This window comes from Coniosporium apollinis, assembly GCF_000281105.1.
Source record: "Coniosporium apollinis CBS 100218 chromosome Unknown supercont1.14, whole genome shotgun sequence".
Lineage (NCBI taxonomy): Eukaryota > Fungi > Ascomycota > Dothideomycetes > Coniosporium > Coniosporium apollinis.
This window is the reverse complement of record NW_006913276.1, coordinates 29,060-47,545: the sequence shown is the minus strand read 5'-3', so window position 1 is coordinate 47,545 and position 18,486 is coordinate 29,060. Positions and strand designations below refer to the sequence as shown.

General features: G+C 54.9%; 6 protein-coding genes across 6 annotated transcripts; 4 read left to right on the top strand and 2 right to left on the bottom strand.

Moving 5' to 3' along the window:
- Positions 1-511: 511 nt before the first annotated feature.
- On the bottom strand, positions 512-4,072 carry W97_03391 (uncharacterized protein; the record flags this gene model as incomplete). The annotated part of the gene is made up of 1 exon (XM_007781288.1): positions 512-4,072. One exon carries the CDS (start codon positions 4,070-4,072, stop codon positions 512-514), a length of 3,561 nt encoding a protein of 1,186 aa, XP_007779478.1.
- A 599-nt stretch (positions 4,073-4,671) lies between these two features.
- W97_03390 (vacuolar ATPase assembly integral membrane protein VMA21) lies at positions 4,672-5,114 on the top strand (the record flags this gene model as incomplete). The annotated part of the gene is made up of 3 exons (XM_007781287.1): positions 4,672-4,784; positions 4,837-4,937; positions 4,981-5,114. The coding sequence occupies 3 exons, from the start codon at positions 4,672-4,674 to the stop codon at positions 5,112-5,114; spliced, it is 348 nt and encodes a 115-aa protein (XP_007779477.1).
- A 473-nt stretch (positions 5,115-5,587) lies between these two features.
- W97_03389 (uncharacterized protein) lies at positions 5,588-7,093 on the bottom strand (the record flags this gene model as incomplete). The annotated part of the gene is made up of 4 exons (XM_007781286.1): positions 5,588-6,210; positions 6,445-6,684; positions 6,741-6,818; positions 6,901-7,093. The coding sequence occupies 4 exons, from the start codon at positions 7,091-7,093 to the stop codon at positions 5,588-5,590; spliced, it is 1,134 nt and encodes a 377-aa protein (XP_007779476.1).
- A 2,473-nt stretch (positions 7,094-9,566) lies between these two features.
- On the top strand, positions 9,567-11,546 carry W97_03388 (uncharacterized protein; the record flags this gene model as incomplete). Its single annotated transcript, XM_007781285.1, has 5 exons — positions 9,567-9,725; positions 9,791-10,076; positions 10,127-10,257; positions 10,314-10,967; positions 11,019-11,546. 5 exons carry the CDS (start codon positions 9,567-9,569, stop codon positions 11,544-11,546), a joined length of 1,758 nt encoding a protein of 585 aa, XP_007779475.1.
- A 518-nt stretch (positions 11,547-12,064) lies between these two features.
- On the top strand, positions 12,065-13,977 carry W97_03387 (methylmalonate-semialdehyde dehydrogenase (acylating); the record flags this gene model as incomplete). Its single annotated transcript, XM_007781284.1, has 4 exons — positions 12,065-12,731; positions 12,800-13,437; positions 13,503-13,736; positions 13,795-13,977. 4 exons carry the CDS (start codon positions 12,065-12,067, stop codon positions 13,975-13,977), a joined length of 1,722 nt encoding a protein of 573 aa, XP_007779474.1.
- A 513-nt stretch (positions 13,978-14,490) lies between these two features.
- On the top strand, positions 14,491-18,166 carry W97_03386 (alpha-mannosidase; the record flags this gene model as incomplete). The annotated part of the gene is made up of 6 exons (XM_007781283.1): positions 14,491-14,574; positions 14,701-14,774; positions 14,881-15,389; positions 15,449-16,710; positions 16,758-17,667; positions 17,724-18,166. 6 exons carry the CDS (start codon positions 14,491-14,493, stop codon positions 18,164-18,166), a joined length of 3,282 nt encoding a protein of 1,093 aa, XP_007779473.1.
- Between the last annotated feature and the right edge of the window lie 320 nt (positions 18,167-18,486).

Sequence of the window (18,486 nt, the reverse complement as noted above, 5' to 3'; positions counted from 1 at the left end):
GATGGTTATGCGCCATGCTGGATGAGGATCTACTTATTTCTTTAGGATGCAATCAAGTAACGGACTATCCATATAGTCCCATTCCACTTTGTGCTGGCTGTATTCACACTTGATAAACATCTTTGTGACGTAATCCACGCCCGACTGCATGATTCGATGCGGTCTTCTCAATAATCCTTTGTCATTGATTACTATCCTAACACGGGACAGTTGAAGTATTGTGATGGCAGAGGTGCAACTATGTACACGGCTTGTACTCGACTACGCTACTGCGGAATAACAGCCAGAACGCTGCGATCCCTACACCAGATGCTCTGCTGAACCACAACGCTTCCCAATATGTTCCATTGCGAGTCGGCCTTGCAACACGCAGACAAAGCACTACATTCAACATCTCTGTATCCAGCCAGGCGATGGTGAATAGCCGCCTTTCCCACTGATGCGATTCAACGCCAAACAATGACCGCTCCAGAACAACTCCGACAGATCAGCGGTGTTCGGCCTGCCTTACTCAAGCAGCCGAGATATCAAATCCCTTCTTCTTCATTCCGCTCTTAAAGTCCTCTTTTAGGTCACCCGTGCTCTTCTCCTGCTCCATATCTTCCAACAGCATCTTCTCTACCATCGCCTGCCCCTCCTTCTCCACCTTCTTCGCACTATCCTCGCTCCCAGCTTCGCCAGCGACCCTCTCATCGAGTGCCAGCTTGCTCTCGCCGAGCTTGTAGATCTGCTCCTCGATCGTGCCCGTCGAGATAAGCCTCACAACTTCCACCTCCCTCTTCTGCCCCACCCTGTGCGCCCTGTTTTCCGCCTGGACGTCTTCCTGCGGATTGAAGCTTGAATCAAAGATGACGACCTTGTTCGCGCACGCCAGATTGATGCCCGCGCCTCCAGACTTGGTCGACAGCATAAAAACCGGAATGCTATCATCTGCGTAAAACTCATCAATCATGTCCTGGCGCTCACTAATCGGCGTCGCGCCGTCGAGGCGGAAGAATTGGATATCCAGCGTCTCGAGCACCTGCTCCAGAATATCCATCATGCTCGTAAACTGGCTGAAGATCAGGGTGCGGTCTCCATCCTTGACGTGCTTTTTCAGCAGCTCGGCCAACTTCTGCACTTTGCCGGACCGCATCCACTCTTCGTTTTGCAGCGCGTATCTCTTCAGCGTCTTCGGGTATTTCTCGCAGAGCTTGTGCAGTGACCAATCGGAATAGAACTGCATCTCCTCGAACACGACGTTCGGGTCGGACTTGCTCAGTTCAGGCTCCTTGATGCATGCACGTGACATCTTACGGATTTTTTCGTCATCGTAAATATGCCTAAGGAGCAGAGGATGGATGGCTGCTTGCCGGAGCTTCATCATGTTGTTCGCGTTGTTCTTGTTCGGGCGGCCGGCGGCGCGGTCCGCAAGGATCTTGCGCTGCTCACTCAGATGTTCGTTGTAGATCTCCTGTTGTTCGGGAGTCATGGGGCAGCGCTCAACGCGGCGCGTCTTCGTAGGCAGGTACTTGAGGACTTGATGCTTCTTGCGTCGAAGGATAAAGGGCGTCATCATTGATCTGGCACGGGCGATCCTCTGAACGGACAGGAGGCTGGCGTGATCGGCATCTGTGGTTTTGGCCTTGTACTTAAAGATGTAGGCGAGGTCTTCGTGGCGCTCTGCGAAGAGATCGGGCATGATGAACGCTAGGAGAGATGCCAGCTCCTGGAGGTTGTTCTGCAGCGGCGTGCCTGTGAGAAGAAGTCGAAACTGCGCGGGGATCCTCATGAGCTGCGTGTATCGCGCGGACATACTGTTCTTGAGCATGTGCCCTTCGTCATACACGCAGACAGTAGGTTTGATGCGACGCAGAAACTTGTTGTCGTCGGGCGGTCGTGCTATGTCATAGGTTGTTACGATAACATCGATCTTCCTGATGTCATCTTCGAGTTGAGCGCGCTGATCGGCCCGCTCTTTCTGCGATCCATAGTAAGGCTCGACAACAAGCGAGGGCGAAAAGGTTTTGAACTCCCTCAACCAGTTCTCAAGCGTCGAGCCGGGTACAATGATGAGATGCGGACCGCGGACCCTAGTCTCCTTGAGATGCGAGAGGAATGAAATGACCTGACACGTCTTGCCGAGACCCATATCGTCTGCAAGAATGCAGCTAAGCTTCTTTGACCACAGTAGATTAAGCCAGTTGAGCCCCAGCACCTGGTAGTCTTTCAGCTCAGTGTCCTCAGCCATAATCCCGGGTTTCTTCAGGAGCTGTGTCTTGCCGCGTCTCGGCTCAACGATCTTGACGTCGGCATCGTCGTCCTCATCAGCGGTGGTACTTGAGGGTGTGCCTATGCCAGAATCCCGGAGTGAACTCGAATCGCTCTGGGCATCGTCTAAGCTCGTGAGCTCAAGCTCTCCTCCCTTGGCGATCCCGAAGATATTGAAACCCCACTTCTTCATCTCGGTCGTTATCTGCTCACCGAGCTTCTCGCATCTTGATACAAGCTCGTCTACAGCTTGGTAACCAGTCCACATCTCCAAACAGATATCCACGACCTTATCGCTGGTAAGTTTTCTCGTCGTCTTTTGCTTGCCTCTTTGAGGCACCGGTGGCGCATCAACAGAAACCGCTCGCACTTGTCCCAGAGATCTGAACGGTCGCGCGGCGATGATGGCCGCAGCAACGTCTGGGCTCTGATGTGACAAATCCGCAAGTTCTGCCGCTGAGCAGGAGTTGATGAATTTCAAGAGCCCTTCCTCGAGCTCTGACGTATTCTCCTCTCCAACGTCAGAAGCCGATGACACACCAGAGTCAGAAAACTCAGGCTCTTCGTCTGATTCCAAACAGATGACCTTGTGCTTGACTGGGACTGGCTTCTGTACTGGTGGCGCCGGAGCGATAGGCGAGGCGGGAGGTGATGGACTCGAAGGTACGCGCCGGCCTTGAACAAGTCTCCGCCTTGGCCTCGGTGGCGTTGCCGGTAGTGGTGACGAGCCTACTGGAAGTGCCTTTGCAGGCGCTTGTTGAGCAACATGCTGAGTTGAGCTCCATTTGTCCTTAATGCTCATGTTGGGTGCCTTGACGTGGCGTTTGGCGGTCGGCTTCGGTGCAGCAACCGCTGATTTATCTGGAGCAAGCTCGTCGTCAGACGTTGTGAGGTCAATAGGCTGCTTGTCATTCACTGCCTCCTCGAGTCCTGCTATAAACTCAAGCGCGTCTTCCTCGTTGCCACGCTTGATCATGAGCGCATCTCGCAGCTCTATTATTCTCTTCTGCGGATAAACGCTCTTCATCCTCCCAACTTTCCTTTGGACTTCAAGGTCGCCAATATCTTGAAGAGACATATCTGGCGCAACCGGCTGCGCACGAGATGGCCCAGTTTGGCGAGGCTGTTTCTTGGGCCTGCCGGAATTCGCGTATGCACTCGCCATGTCATCGGTGGTGCGCTTCTGAGGGCGCAGCTGGTTGGACACTTTCTCGTCGTACGTGTACTTAGATGCGAGTTCCTGCATGCGGCCAATTGAACTGTCTTGCGCGTCCGCTGCTCTCATCGCTTGTGATCGGCCACCACTTGTAAAGCTCGTAGGTTTGATGTTTGCACGAGTGATGGTAACATCATCATCAGACGAGTAGTGCTCCACTGGCGAGTCGCTGAGGATCGGAGGGGGCCGAGGTGGTGGTGCCGCCGCGAATGGTCGGAAGGATGTCCCTGGAGGGGCCATTGCATAACCTAAGGACATCCTCGGCGGTGCAGGTGAGGGCGGGGCAGGCGAGTGGGTTGGCGAAGATGCTGCGACTTGTACCACGGACGACGGATCTGTTCGTCGTGCAACAGGTGTGTCGAGGATTTGTGTTGGCTGAGTGACGTGCCGAGCCGGTGAGGAAATCTGTGATTTCAGGTCTCTGTACGAGATTGAGGGTCCATGGCCGTACGGGCGGGAAAGCGGTAGGGTAGCCTGTGTCTCGTGGATATCATTGAACAGATCATCGCCACTGTCATCGGCCGAGTTGTAGGCACCAGTTGCATCCTGCTCTTTCTTCTGCTCCTGGGACCAATCCGATATGGCGTCTGACAATGGACAAGCCATGGTGACCCAGTCGCCAAAGAAGGTCGAGTAATTAAACAACGTCAGAGGCGAACGGGTACAAAGGACTACAAAGGCGATGGGCGTGGCGAAGGCATTGACAGCAACATAGGAGAATTCTGGAAGTGGTGACAACAACGGAGCACCTAGGGTCTAAGAAGGTTGGGTGAGAAGTGAAGTGAAAACAAGCGGCTATGTGAGCCTGGGGTTTCGCCGAAGAGTCCGAGTCCAAGTCCAAGGGGAACGCGCTTTGACGCGCGCCACTTTATCCACCTACGTCGCGCCTGATTTGATGAGGCGGAGAGGAGCGGACCGGCACGGAGCGGACCGGAGACTGTGGCTTGTGGTTGTCCCGTGGCGGAACAGTGCGGAATCACTTGGGCAGGGTGGAAAGCTTCGAATCAAGTGGGCATCTGCTCTACCCCAACGTTGGTGGATTTTGTTAGTAACGAGTTCCTTGCTATTGCTGTTAAGCTCCCCGCTTGAAGCACCGTCGAGGACTGACCAATTCTGCTTCCACCTCTTGCCCGTCAAGCTCCGTTCATTATTGACCCTCTCACCCACTCTCCCTGTAACCTGTCTTTACAAAGTCAGAGTTCATCATGGCATCAAGACGAACTATATCAAGCGAGAAAGGATTCATCGAAAAGGGTGATGCGACCGCGTTCTCTCCCGCAGCATTGGAGAAATCCAATATTGCGCCTGCCGTGCCACCGTATGTATGCCTCTTGGGATATACTATCTACTACTATGCTCATCAAGGTTAGCGGCGTCATATTCAAGCTTCTCGCCTTCACCTTCGCCATGGTCGTGTTTCCTATAGGCTCATATTTCGCAACAGTGAACACAATCTTCAGAGGCAAGATGAGTATCATGAACCTTTGCACGGTCGTACTTACAGCGGTGTTTAGGCAACTCGACCTTCGCAGGTGCTACAGCAGCTTTCATAGCGAATGTTGTGCTTATAGGCTACGTTATTGTGGCCATGAAAGAGGACCAGTCGGAACGGCTGGAGGCAGAGGAGGAGGCGAAGAAGTCTAAGTAGGCAGCATGGAGACTGATCCCGTACGGATATGTCCGCACTTCAGGGTCAATGGGCTGTTTGTAGGATCTGGAGTGCGGACGAGTGTTATCGTGCACGGCGCTTGACATGAGTTGAACGTATTGATGTCTGCCATATCAAGTGTTTGACCGCGTTTGGCGGAGTCCAAAGTGTTGTAAGACAGCTTCTGTACTTTGTAGACGCCCGATAACTCTGCTGTACTCAAGCGAGTCTACAACCTGTTCCTCGGTGCTCGCACCATCCAACCTCCCGGCTTCGATGTTTTGTCCCATTACTATTCCGCAAGGCCTCGACTGAGCGCGCAGCCCAGCGCCTCCAGACTCTGTCTCGTTAAAATACCGGAAACGCCGGAGAAATGCACAGACTCGTGATTCTCAATCCGACCACCCCTTGTCATCACACATTACCGGGTCGTCGTCATGCCGAATTCATCTCCTTATACCTTCAGCTCCAACCTAATCTTTGCTGAACCTCCTCTTGAACCAGCTCTTCCGCTTATCCTGGGTGCCGGAGGGGCTCCTGGTCTTGACCAGCGTCGCGTTGCCAGACGTGGAACTTAAAGGCTGCGGGGGCCCTGCGCCGCCGAGCTTGATGGGCGCCGATCGGTTTGCTGGCGCCCCATGCGCGGGAACAGCAGGAGGAGCAGAGCCCATTGGCTGCGGAAGATACCCGTTAGGTCCCGCCGGACCAGGAGCGTTGACTGGGCCGCCATAGTTATTATACACGTAGGGGTCGTTCGGCTCCATCACCCTAGTCATCGATGCCACCTTGTCAATTGAGCTGTTCTCGCTACTCGGATCCGTCGAGTTACCCCATGGCTCGCTCTGACTGGACTCTCCGGTGTTGACGGTATCGCGCGAGAGCTGCGGCACATGGGTGGGATAAATGCCTTGCCGATTGCCGTAGCCATTGACCGGGGGCTCGTTATGCAAACGCTGGCTGAAACGGTTCCTCGACGGGCCTGCCATTGGAGGCCCCCCATAGCTGTTGTCTGCGATGCTCTCTCGCACGCCGGCCTGGTTGCCATAATATCCGCCAACGTGCGAAGATCGCGGGTTTCGGAAATTGTCGTGGCCTGCTGCGCGGCGGGTGAGTTAGCCGGATTCGTCAAGCGAATGGATCTGTGCGGGAGGCCGCGCGGCCGAACCATGCACGTCCCGCGCGCGACAACATTTGCCGATCGTAACACCACGAAGAACGTGGGGACGGCGTTGAAAGACTCAGGTACGCAATGGGGGACAAAAGAGCTCAAGGCACATGAGCGCAGTCGCTGGGACGGATTGCGTGATTGGGATGAAAATTGCAGACTCACCTCCGTAGTAGCTGCTTCTGCGGCTGTCGAAGCCTCCGTTCGCAAAGTTCGGCGACGAATCTGCAGTGCCATTCTGATGAGTCTTGCTCTTGTTCTGCCCTTCCTGTGGCGCACACCCACCAGATCGCATCATTGTAGATCGCCGCTTGTATTCTGTGTCGATGGCAGCCTCGAACGACCTGATCGTATCGAGCGGTCGTTCCCATCGAGGGCGCGTCGGGTTGGAGAGATCTGGCTCCGCTAGATTGCCATGTCAATATCCTGTGCTGCTCCGTGGCGTTGAGTGAGTCGCTTACTGATCAGGTTTCCGTGTCTATCGGTGTATGACGATGCTCGGAGAAGGGCTAGGGTGGGCTTCTCGAGAGCAGCGGCAACTGAGAGAGTGTCAGCGGTACAGTTTCCTTCCGTGGAACGGTCCTGGAGAATCTCCACGGAACAGAGCAAAGGGTGTCGTACTTGGTTGAGCCTCTTCCATTGCAGCGTTGGGGTTCGCCTTGGTCGTGGTGCTGAGGTGGTTCTGATGCTTTTCCGCCGCGCTCTCTGTGAGTTTCTCTTTCGGCAGCTTCGGTGCCTTCACGGACTTGTCGCTCTTGTCGCTCTTGAAACTGAAGGTCGACTTGGATCGGGGGCGCTGCTTGGGTACGTCCATCTTTGCGGCGTGGATCTGTAAGGCTACGGGAACTGGCGGGTTATCCGGTGTAGCGATTGTAGAGATAGAAGACAGTGCCGGCAAAACGAGCGAAGGCCCAAGCTCTATGGCAATGGGAAGTCTTCCAAGAAAGATGCCCGGCGGCCGTAATGCGGATTGCGGAGGAGACTAATTAGCTAGCCGTTGGTGATCTTCAAGGCGACGAACGATCAGGTAGTCTATTTTGGGCCGGCAGTGGCGGAAGCGTTAGCGATAAGGCGAAGCTTGCAGGGCTGGCTGCAGGCGACGAGAGTCAAGGAAGAATTGAAAGCTGTAAAGTTAAGCAGAACGAAGGTGCGGTGGCAGTGGCAGTGGTAGAGGCAGATGCAGAGATTGTTCGGGCCTTCGACCTTGATCAGTGAGGCAAGGCGTGAATCAAAACTGCCAGCGCCGGCCAATGCCCAATCCCTGCAAGTGGCACCTTCCCAACCTCTCTCTGACGCGGCGCAGAAGCAAGAATCAGAAACCGGCTCAGCGCGCTATCCGTACCCTAAGTGCCTAACTGCTCACGGCTCCTGCGACTCCCGCGACTCCTAGGATGGACTTAGATCGGCCCATAGCTCGCTGTAGCTAAACCTAGGGTAGGCGGACAAGAGGAACTGTTGAATGCATTTGCGCATGCAGTCGCCGCCTGGGCTTGACACTACCAGCGCACCTCGCCGCCCCAAGCCGTAAGCATGACGGGATAAAGGAACGACCTGAAACATCTTCGGTCGGCTGGCTCCCACGCTGTGATTCCAGTCATCATTCGCATTTACGGCAGCGCGTCTTGGCCGAACTCAACATCCTCGGACAACCGCTATCCACAAAGCCTGTGCTGATACACAGGACGACTACAAGGTTTACCGGAGGCTCGCTATATGGGGAACTGTGAATTTAGGTAGTCGTGAGCGGACACAACAATTTATGTCCTACTGCTTCCGGCTTCAGCCCAGAGTAGTCCCCATACAACGCCAAACCCGAAGTGTTTTGGTACTCGTAATCTACATCCTTGTCCCTCTTACTTTAGTGGTCCCATGCCAATGACCTCCATCGTCTCACCAATAAATAGAGGTGCGTGGAACTTATTAGGAAATCCATCCTTCAGAGGTACCTAGATAGGATGGCCAGGGTGTCACGTGAATATCAAGGGTCATCGTTCAATCAACTACCTATTCATATCCAAATATGTCCGTCTCATGTGTGCTTCCTGCCTGCTGAGCTACCGCTTTTCCGAGCTATCCTCGTGCTGGGACCGTGCCTACGCCTCTCTCATCTGATTGCCCTCACGTCTCCTCTCCACCTTCTCGCGCAGATCTCCATTGTTGATCTTCCCATAACCGGCATCTCCTTCTCCATCCTCTAGGTCTAGAAGTACAAGTCCGTTGGCTGGTTTGGGGTGCTCTATTTTCTACCGTGATCCACGTGTACCTCAAATGATACCTGTAACATTGTTCTACGGCAGGCCTAGTCTCCGCAGCTTGCTTCGTGCGCTGCGGGGAACCAGCAACGCAGCAGCTGTCTGTCCCTTGCATTCGAACAACATCAAGTCTTCTCGATCCAATGCCAGCGACCTTCCACTCCGACCGAGACTGCGCCGTCTCACCAGTAGAATCTGCCTTCTGAGTTACTGTAGAACACATTGCTGCACAACTTCGTAGCCTCAACAGTGAGTCTTCGACATTAGCTCGACGCCCAAACACATAATCAATGTGCTCTGAAAGCGAGTCGTCCTCGCGCTACATGTGCGCGGTGTGGATGGAATACTAAGAGCCAACACACACGTAGTTAAAGAGATGGAATCGTGGATATTGGTGCCCCCGGTCTCGCTAGAAGCTGCAGGAACAGAAGCCATGGCTAGGGGTATCTGAGTTCGAGCCGTCAAGGAAGAGCATTGCTAAACCAGAGACGAAGTGTGACCAGGATGAAGCCATTGTTACCACTGGGATGACAAAAGTTGCCAGACTTCAAAATTATCCAGCCATGAGTCCATCATCATGTTCCCCACAACCATTACCATGAGCTTTTCACCTTCATGCTTGCTTGTATCATATTCACAACGCTCCTAGCGTCTCTGGCCCCGTACATTTTATCATCGGCTACAGTTCTACCCAATGCAGCTATGCATCAATGGTGAATGCGGTGGCTGGGTACGAATAGCTGCAATACTCCCCAGACCATTGAAGCCTTCTAGAAGCTTCGCCACACAATCGTAACAGGCGCGCGAATCGTCCATGGTGTTCGATGGGGAAGGTGGAGTAGGTTTCTAGCGTGGGTGTCCAAGCTCCGAGCTTCAGCCTCGCACCGGGGCGCCTTGAATCTAAAAACGTGTCCACAATTCAAATGAGCTCCGGCTGTGAACAACTACATCGGTAGCCTCTCCCCCCGCTACATCCACCGTAGGCACTCGCATAGTTCTCTGCACATACGAGACACCCAAGCTCATCCGCCCAAAATGCGATTCGGCGTACTTGCAGCAACGCTGCTCTCCACTGCCGTCGTCCGCGCAGATGTTGCGGACGACCTCGAGGATGCCGCCGGCCATGCTTCAATGTCAGCATCCTCTTTCGTAGAGTCGGTCACTTCCTCCGCTCTATCGAAGCCCACCTTCACTGTGCGTGCATACGATTGACCATCCCTCACCTCGCGAGCGCAGTCTTGCTGATGCTCTCCTCGCAGCCTACAAAGCTCAAAGCTCCCTTCCTAGAGCAGTTCGCAGACGACTGGGAGACACGGTGGAAGCCTTCCCACGCCAAGAAGCAAAACGACAAGTCCACAGAGGAGGAGTGGGCCTATGTCGGCAACTGGGCGGTCGAAGAGCCATCTGTCCTCAAGGGCATTCAGGGCGACAAGGGCCTAGTCATCAAGGACAAGGCTGCCCATCATGCCATTTCGGCGAAGTTCCCAAAGGCGATCGACAACACGAAGAACACTTTGGTCGTCCAGTATGAAGTCAAGCTCCAGGGTATGTCCGCGTTAGAATCAGCGTATGATCCACTAGCTAACCAGCATCAGATGGGCTGGAGTGTGGTGGCGCATACATGAAGCTCCTCCAGGACAACAAGGAGCTTCAATCCGACGAGTTCTCGAACGCCTCGCCCTATGTGATTATGTTCGGCCCTGACAAGTGCGGTGCCACAAACAAGGTTAGTAGCCTGGATTTACCACTCCGTCTAAAGGAGCAATGCTAACACCTGGTCAGGTTCATTTCATCTTCAGGCACAAGAACCCGAAGACTGGCGAATATGAAGAGAAGCACCTCAAGAACCCTCCAATGGCCCGCATTGTCAAGACCACCTCGCTCTACACCTTGATCGTCAATCCCGATCAGACCTATCAGATCAAGATTGACGGCGAATCCATGCGCAATGGCAGCCTTCTCGAGGACTTCACGCCGTCTGTCAACCCCGAGAAGGAGGTCGACGACCCGAACGACAGGAAGCCTGAGGATTGGGTCGAGGAGGCCCGCATCCCTGATCCTGAGGCTACCAAGCCCGAGGACTGGGACGAGGATGCGCCATACGAGATTGTTGACGAGGAGGCGACCAAGCCAGATGACTGGCTAGAGGACGAGCCGACCATGATCCCGGATCCTGAAGCGGAGAAGCCTGAGGACTGGGATGACGAGGAGGATGGCGACTGGATCCCGCCTATGGTCCCCAATCCTAAGTGCGATGAAGCCTCTGGCTGTGGCCCATGGACGCAACCCATGAAGAAGAACCCAGCCTACAAGGGCAGGTGGTCTCCGGCTTACATTGAAAACCCGGCGTACAAGGGCGTCTGGGCTCCGCGCAAGATTGCCAATCCTGACTACTACGAGGATCCGACTCCGGCCAACTTTGAGCCAATTGGCGCTGTGAGTAACGTAGGGGCACAAGTATAGGAACTTCGGCTAACACATACGCAGATCGGCTTCGAAATCTGGACCATGCAGAAGGACATCCTCTTTGACAACATCTACATCGGGCACTCCGTTGCCGATGCCGAGAAGCTCAAGAAGGAGACCTACGATGTCAAGATCGCCTCTGAGAAGGCCGAAGAAGCGGCCACTAAGCCCAAGACCGAGGACACGCCCCCGAAGTCGCCCATGGACCTGAAGTTCAAGGACGACCCAGTGCTCTACATTCGCGAGAAGCTGGACCTCTTCTTGACCATCGCTAAGAAGGACCCCATCCAGGCCGTCAAGTTCATGCCTGAGGTTGCGGGTGCCCTTGGCGTCACCGCCTTGACTGTCCTCGCTCTCTTGATCTCTCTGGTCGGTCTTGGTGGTGCCGCTGCTCCTTCGAAGGAACAGATCAAGGATGCGGCGCAGAAGGCCAAGGAGACGGCGGTGGATGTCAAGGACCAGGCGGCAGAAGCTGTGAGCTCTGGCGCTGAGAAGGCGCAGGCCGAGTTGAACAAGCGCAACACGAGGTCCCAGAAGGTCGATTCGTAGAAGGCGACAAAGCGGAGAGGCATTCAGCGTGCTGGAGATGAGTTGTGAGAGAGAGAGAGAGGTGTGCGACCAGGGTCAGGGGTTGGCGTGACATATTGTTGGCAAAATACTACTGCTTAGTCTTGGCGCATGAGGAGGACAATGTTTAGCATAGCCGCCATGTTAGGTTCAACGAAGCTAACGATGTACCTCATAACTTGAGCATTAATGACGTGCCGCGTGATGGAAGAAGTTCTGCGTCCGCTCCAGCTTTGCGTTTCCCGCCCGCCGGTTGCTCGTCCGTATTCCGCATCTCTCTCCCTCGGCTGTTGTCCACTCCACCTGGAAAGACTTGCCAATTGCTGGCTTGCCGGGTTGCCGGAAACCGAGCTCCGCAACGCCGCATTGCCGTGCTAAGCCGCTCAAAGTGCTTCCCCAGCTTTAACACCGTCTTTCTTCCGCCAGGAGCAATTCGACGTCTTCTTTTTTTTTCGTTCTCCACTGCACAGGTGCAACACGACTCCGCTGTCAAACGTACTATGGCTGCCCGTCGCGCCCTAACCCGCTCCATTCCCGCCCTCTCGGCTCGCTCCGTTCCCCGCGTCTCATCCCTCACCCCCGCCATGTCTTCGCCGGCTGCAAACACCAGCAAGATAGCGGCCAGGCGTCTTCACGCAACAGCAAAACACCTCAAGCCCGCAACCACCACCGCCGCCAGCTCCGCCGATTCGTACCCCACATCCCACGACCAGATCCGGTCGCCAGCCAACACCCAAAACTTCCTGGACAATGAGTTCGTCGAGAGCAAAGCCACGCAATGGATTGATCTGTACGACCCGGCGACCAACAACCTCGTAACTCGGGTGCCTCAGTCCACCGATGCCGAGCTCAAAACTGCCGTCGAGTCTGCGCAGAAAGCGTTTCCAAAGTGGAGGAACACGTCGCTGCTGGCGAGGCAGCAGATCATGTTCAAGTTCGTGGCGCTGATCAGGGAGCACTGGGACAGGCTGGCGGCCAGCATCACGCTAGAGCAGGGCAAGACGTTTGCCGATGCGAAGGGCGATGTGTTGAGGGGCCTGCAGGTTGCGGAGACGGCATGTGGCATCACCACACAGATGACCGGCGAGGTGCTGGAAGTTGCAAAGGATATGGAGACGAGGAGCTACCGGGAGCCACTGGGTGTTGTGGCTGCTATATGCCCTTTCAGTAAGTACCTGGCACAGATGTTTTGCGGCCGCTCAGGGATGCGCGTCGTTAACCAGTATACCTGCCAGATTTCCCGGCGATGATTCCTCTCTGGTCCATCCCTATTGCCACCATAACCGGCAACACGATTCTTATCAAGCCATCGGAGCGCGATCCGGGCGCTATGATGATCCTGGCCGAACTCGCAACCAAGGCAGGCTTCCCACCAGGCGTCATAAACGTGATTCACGGTTCCGCTAAGACTGTCGACTTCATCCTCGACGAGCCTCTCATCAAGGCCGTGTCGTTTGTCGGCAGCAACAAGGCCGGCGAGTACATCTACAGCCGTGCTTCGGCGAACGGCAAGAGGGTACAAGCAAACTTGGGCGCGAAGAACCATGCCGCAGTCCTACCAGACGCAAATAAGAATCACGCACTAAATGCGATCGCTGGCGCAGCTTTCGGCGCCGCAGGGCAAAGGTGCATGGCGCTGAGCACGTGCGTAATGGTGGGCGAGACAAAAGACTGGGTGCCTGAGATTGCAGAGAGAGCCAAAGCACTTAAGGTCAATGGTGGGTTCGAGGAAGGGACGGATCTAGGACCGGTGATCTCTCCCGAGGCGAAGAAGCGGATTGAGGGTCTCATCCAGAGCGCGGAGGACGAGGGAGCGACCATACTACTGGACGGGAGGGGCGTCAAGCCGGAGAAGTACCCCAATGGCAACTTCGTAGGTTCTCTTTCCCCTCGGCATGCGCTCGGATGCCAGATGGAGCGGCTCTAACACGTGAACAGATCGGCCCAACACTCATTGCGAACGTGCAGCCGCACATGAAATGCTACACTGAGGAGATTTTCGGCCCAGTCCTTGTATGCTTAAACGTTCCGACCATCGACGAAGCCATCGACCTCATCAACGCGAACCCGTACGGCAATGGTACTGCCATCTTCACGCGCAGCGGCTCCACTGCCCAGCGCTTTACGCATGACATTGAAGCCGGACAGGTTGGCATCAACGTCCCGATACCCGTAACAACCCCCTCCCCTTTGATTTACGAAAACAGGCAGATGTGCTAATATTCGCCAGGTACCTCTCCCGATGTTCAGCTTCACAGGGAACAAGAAGAGCGTCGCGGGCGGAGGCGCCAACACCTTCTACGGCAAGCCGGGAATCCAGTTCTACACGCAGACGAAGACGGTGACGAGTCTGTGGAGGAGCGAGGACGCCGTGGCTACGAAGGCGAGCGTGAACATGCCTACGCACAGCTGAGAAGACGTTCGTTTGTATTGAGCTCTAGTTTGGGAGCCTCAAAAGCATGTCGCTGCGAGTAGTCTGTAAAGCATATCCAGCAGCGACAGGCGCCGGCGTTGGTTCAAATCAACAGGATGCTTCGACTACCATGCAGGGAAAGAATGAAAGCCACCATCCTGCTATCTATGCTCTCTCTGTTCTTTGAGCCTTGAGCCTTGAGCCTTGAGCCTTGAGACTCCTCATCTGCCTTGTATAAAGCTAGTTACCACCCTATACGAAGCTTTCTTGAACACCCAGGCACGTGATTTACCATCCAAAAACGCGGGGTGCGGGGTGTGGAGCGCGGGGTCTGTCTGCAAGGGCCGAGGGGCGCGCCCTTCATGCAGCCAAAGCAGCCAAAGCACCAGATCAGCCGGCCAGATCAGCTAACCGCAGCTCCACCCACTGACCTCCTCGCATGAATTGCTGCATCTCCCTGCTTGAGCCTCCTCCTCCTCCTCCTCCTCCTCCTCCCTTCGCCTCACAGACACAATGGGCGGGGAGACCAACACCAACATGGCTTCCATCATGAAGACGGACTACCCAAAGATGGCCCGAGCTCCCGTCGGCAAGCAGGTGCGTGTCCTTGTCCATGGGAAGATGCAAGCTCTTGAAGAGCATGCTTGAGGGCGACTCAGAGAGCAGTCGACGAGAGAGAGAGAGGCACAAAACAGGGAACACCAGCTGATGGAGCGACGGTAGATCCATAGTATCTATCTGGACAGGCTGAGGCAGTTTACCAGCGGCGGCCAGTATGAGAAACAGAGTCTACTCGAGTGCGTATATCGCATTTAGTCATGCCACCATCAAGCAGCTATACCGCTATCTGCGACGCTGCGGCTGTCCTCTGCTTGAGTCCAAGCTGACGCCTCTGATCCGCAGTAAGCTCTACGAGGGCCGCGCTTCCGGCTCGCCCCACGTCAAGCTCGAGGTCTACTCCCCGCCAGACCTCTCCCGTCCAACCTTCAAAGACGCCACGTCCAAGGACTTCACCCCTACAAACGTCGGCGCCTCCTTCGGTCCATCTTGGTCAACCCACTGGTTCCGCATCACTCTCGCCATTCCCTCCTCCCTAGCACAGCACTCACACCTCGAGTTCCATTGGGATGCCAACAACGAGGGTCTCATATGGACGGAACACGGCCATCCAGTTCATGGACTAACTGGCGGAGGGGAGAGGACGGAATGGATTCTTCCCGAGGACTGGAAGGATGGGAAAGACCACGTGTTTTACATCGAGATGGCTTGCAATGGCATGTTCGGGAACGCTCCTGGCGGTGACACTATCCAGCCGCCCAAGCCAGACAAGTACTTCCAGTTGACGAAAGCGGATATCGTGGCGGTTAATCTCGAAGCAAGAGCGCTCTCTGTAGACTTCTGGATCATTGGCGGTGTGTTCTTCTCGCAGTAGAAGATGGGAAACGCGACCACTGTACTGACATCACCCCAGACGCTGCAAGGGAATTCCCACAGGATTCTTGGGAATCGCACCAAGCGCTTCAACTTTGCAATTCAATCATGGACGCCTTTATCGCCGGCGAGGGCAGCAAAGAATCCATAGTAGAGTGTCGCAAAATTGCGCAAAGGTATCTAGGCGACAAGGTGGACTCCCCCGACGTTTATTCCACCGACAATGAAGCCATCGTCAGCGCCATCGGCCATTGCCACATTGACTCCTGCTGGCTTTGGCCATGGGCAGAGACAAAACGCAAGGTAGCCCGCTCCTGGTCCAACCAATGCGATCTCATGGACCGCTACCCCGAGCTCCGCTTCGCCTGCTCGCAGGCGCAGCAGTACAAGTGGCTGGAGGAACTCTACCCGTCCACCTATGACCGCGTGAAGGACAAGGTCAAGGAAGGAAGATTCCACCCCATCGGCGGCAGCTGGGTCGAGCACGACACCAACATGCCGAGCGGGGAGTCGCTGGTCCGACAGTTCCTCTATGGCCAGCGCTACTTCGAGAGCAAGTTTGGCCAGCGATGCACTACGTTCTGGCTACCGGATACTTTCGGCTACTCGTCGCAATTGCCGCAGGTATGCCGCCTTGCGGGTATGAGCCGCTTCTTTACGCAGAAGCTGAGCTGGAACAATATCAACAATTTCCCACACACGACTTTCAACTGGGTCAGTTTGGATGGCAGTCAGGTGTTATGCCACATGTGCCCGGCGGAGACGTATACTGCGGAAGCACATTTTGGAGATGTTAAGAGGAGTGTCACACAGCACAAGTCTCTAGATCAGGATGCGACATCTCTACTGGTTTTCGGGAAGGGTGACGGAGGCGGTGGTCCGACATGGCAACACATCGAAAAGTTGAGAAGATGCCGCGGTGTCAGTGATACTGTCGGTTTGCTGCCGCGTGTCAAGATGGGCGAATCAGTCGACGACTTTTTTGCGCGGTTAGAGAAGAAGGCGGAAGAGGGCACGGAGTTCGTCACATGGTACGGTGAGCTGTACTTCGAGCTGCATCGAGGAACATACACCACGCAGGCCAACAACAAGCGAAACAACCGGAAGTCTGAGATCCTGCTACATGATATCGAATACTTGGCTACGCTCGCCAGCATCAGAGACCTTGCAGATGGGAAGAGATCAAGCTACAAGTACCCGAAGAAGGAGATTGATGATATGTGGGAGGCTGTGCTACTGTGTCAGTTCCACGACTGCTTGCCAGGAAGCTCGATTGAGATGTGCTACGATGACTCGGATGAGGTAATGTCACTGCTCTCCGCTCTAAACACGATGCTGACCAGCACCAGCTCTACGCGAAAGTCTTCACCACAGGGGAAAAGGTTCTTGAGGACGCCCTCTCCGCACTCGGATTCGATAAAGATGGCAAAGATGGCAGCCTGTTAGCGCTCAACACCCTCCCATGGTCCCGCACTGAGCTCGCCAACCTGCCTAAAGAACCGAACACTCCGCGCTATGGGATGGCGCACGGCGCAACTGGCCTCATGGACGTCCGTCCCCTTGCTTCTGCTCTTCCCGCCGCCACCGCAACGCTCAAGCAGCTCGAAAAAGGTGTGTACGAAATGTCAAATTCCCAGTATAAAGTCAAGATCACCGAAGGCGTCATCACCTCCCTCTATGACATAGCTGCCAAGCGCGAGGTCATTGCACCAGGCGGCAAGGCAGGACAGCTCGTCATCTTCGATGACAAGCCTCTCTACTGGCAAGCCTGGGATGTGGAGGTGTACCATCTGAACTCACGCAAAGAGCTACCATCCCAAAAAGTCAGCGTTCTGGAGTCTGGCCCACACAAGGCCTCCTTGTTAGTGGAAACGCGGGTCAGCAAGGATAGCTGGGTTAAGACGACCATCTCCCTCTCCGCCGCCCTCAACAACCAACCCTCGTACGTCGAGTTCTCAAGCGAAGTGGAGTGGCGCGAGACGATGAAGTTCCTTAAGGTAGAGTTCCCAGTGGACGTGGTGAACACGGAAGCGAGCTACGAGACGCAGTTCGGCATCGTGAGACGGCCCACGCACTACAACACCTCCTGGGATATGGCTAAGTTCGAAGTGTGCTGCCACAAGTGGGCTGATCTAAGCGAAGCTGGGTACGGAGTTAGCGTGCTCAACGACAGCAAGTACGGATTTGCGACTTGTGGAAACCTGATGAGGTTGAGTCTGCTGAGGGCACCGAAGGCGCCGGATGCGCACGCTGATATGGGTATGGATTGTCCCTTGATTGTTTGCCATTGGAGAGATGGCTAATGGGGAAAACAGGACGCCATCACATACGCTACGCGCTTCTCCCTCATTCTGGACCCCTTTCTTCCACCACCATCAAGACCGCGTTCAACTTCAACAACCCGTTGAAAGTCTACTGCCACCCCTCACCATCCGTCATAGCGCCGCTCCTGGGCGCTTTCCGCATTACTGGCTCAGACACACTCGTCCTTGACACTATCAAGCGCGCCGAAGACGACGAGGATGTATCCAGGGGCGAACTGCCGAGGAGAAAAGGCAGGAGTGTTGTGTTAAGGATTTATGATGCCATGGGTGGCAGAACTAGGGGAAGGGTGGAGTGGGGAGATCTTGATGTCAAGAAGGTCTTCAAGTGCAACCTTCTGGAAGACGATTTGGAAGAGGTAGAGAGTGGGAAGGGCGGGATGGATATAGTGGTGGGAACGTTTGAGGTTGTGAGCTTCAGGCTCATTTTGGAGTAAAACCAGGGGTTGAAACTGTATTATTTGGCACGAATAAACGACTGGGTGTCTGCGAGCAAAACTAAGAAAGGATGGAAACATAGATACCATCGCCAGATTGCTGCTCCTGGGTTCGGAGATGCCTTGTCGTCACGCTTCGAGGCGGAAGGCGCCATATGAGAACATTATTTAAACGCTTGCAGTATCCGTTCGCACTCAAGAAGGAACAGAGTATGCGACTATGAGAGTACACCAATTGCACAATTGCATATCATGTTGAACACCTACTACCCACTTCGAAGCGGAACCACGAAGATGTAGAGATTACCCCACTAATCCCT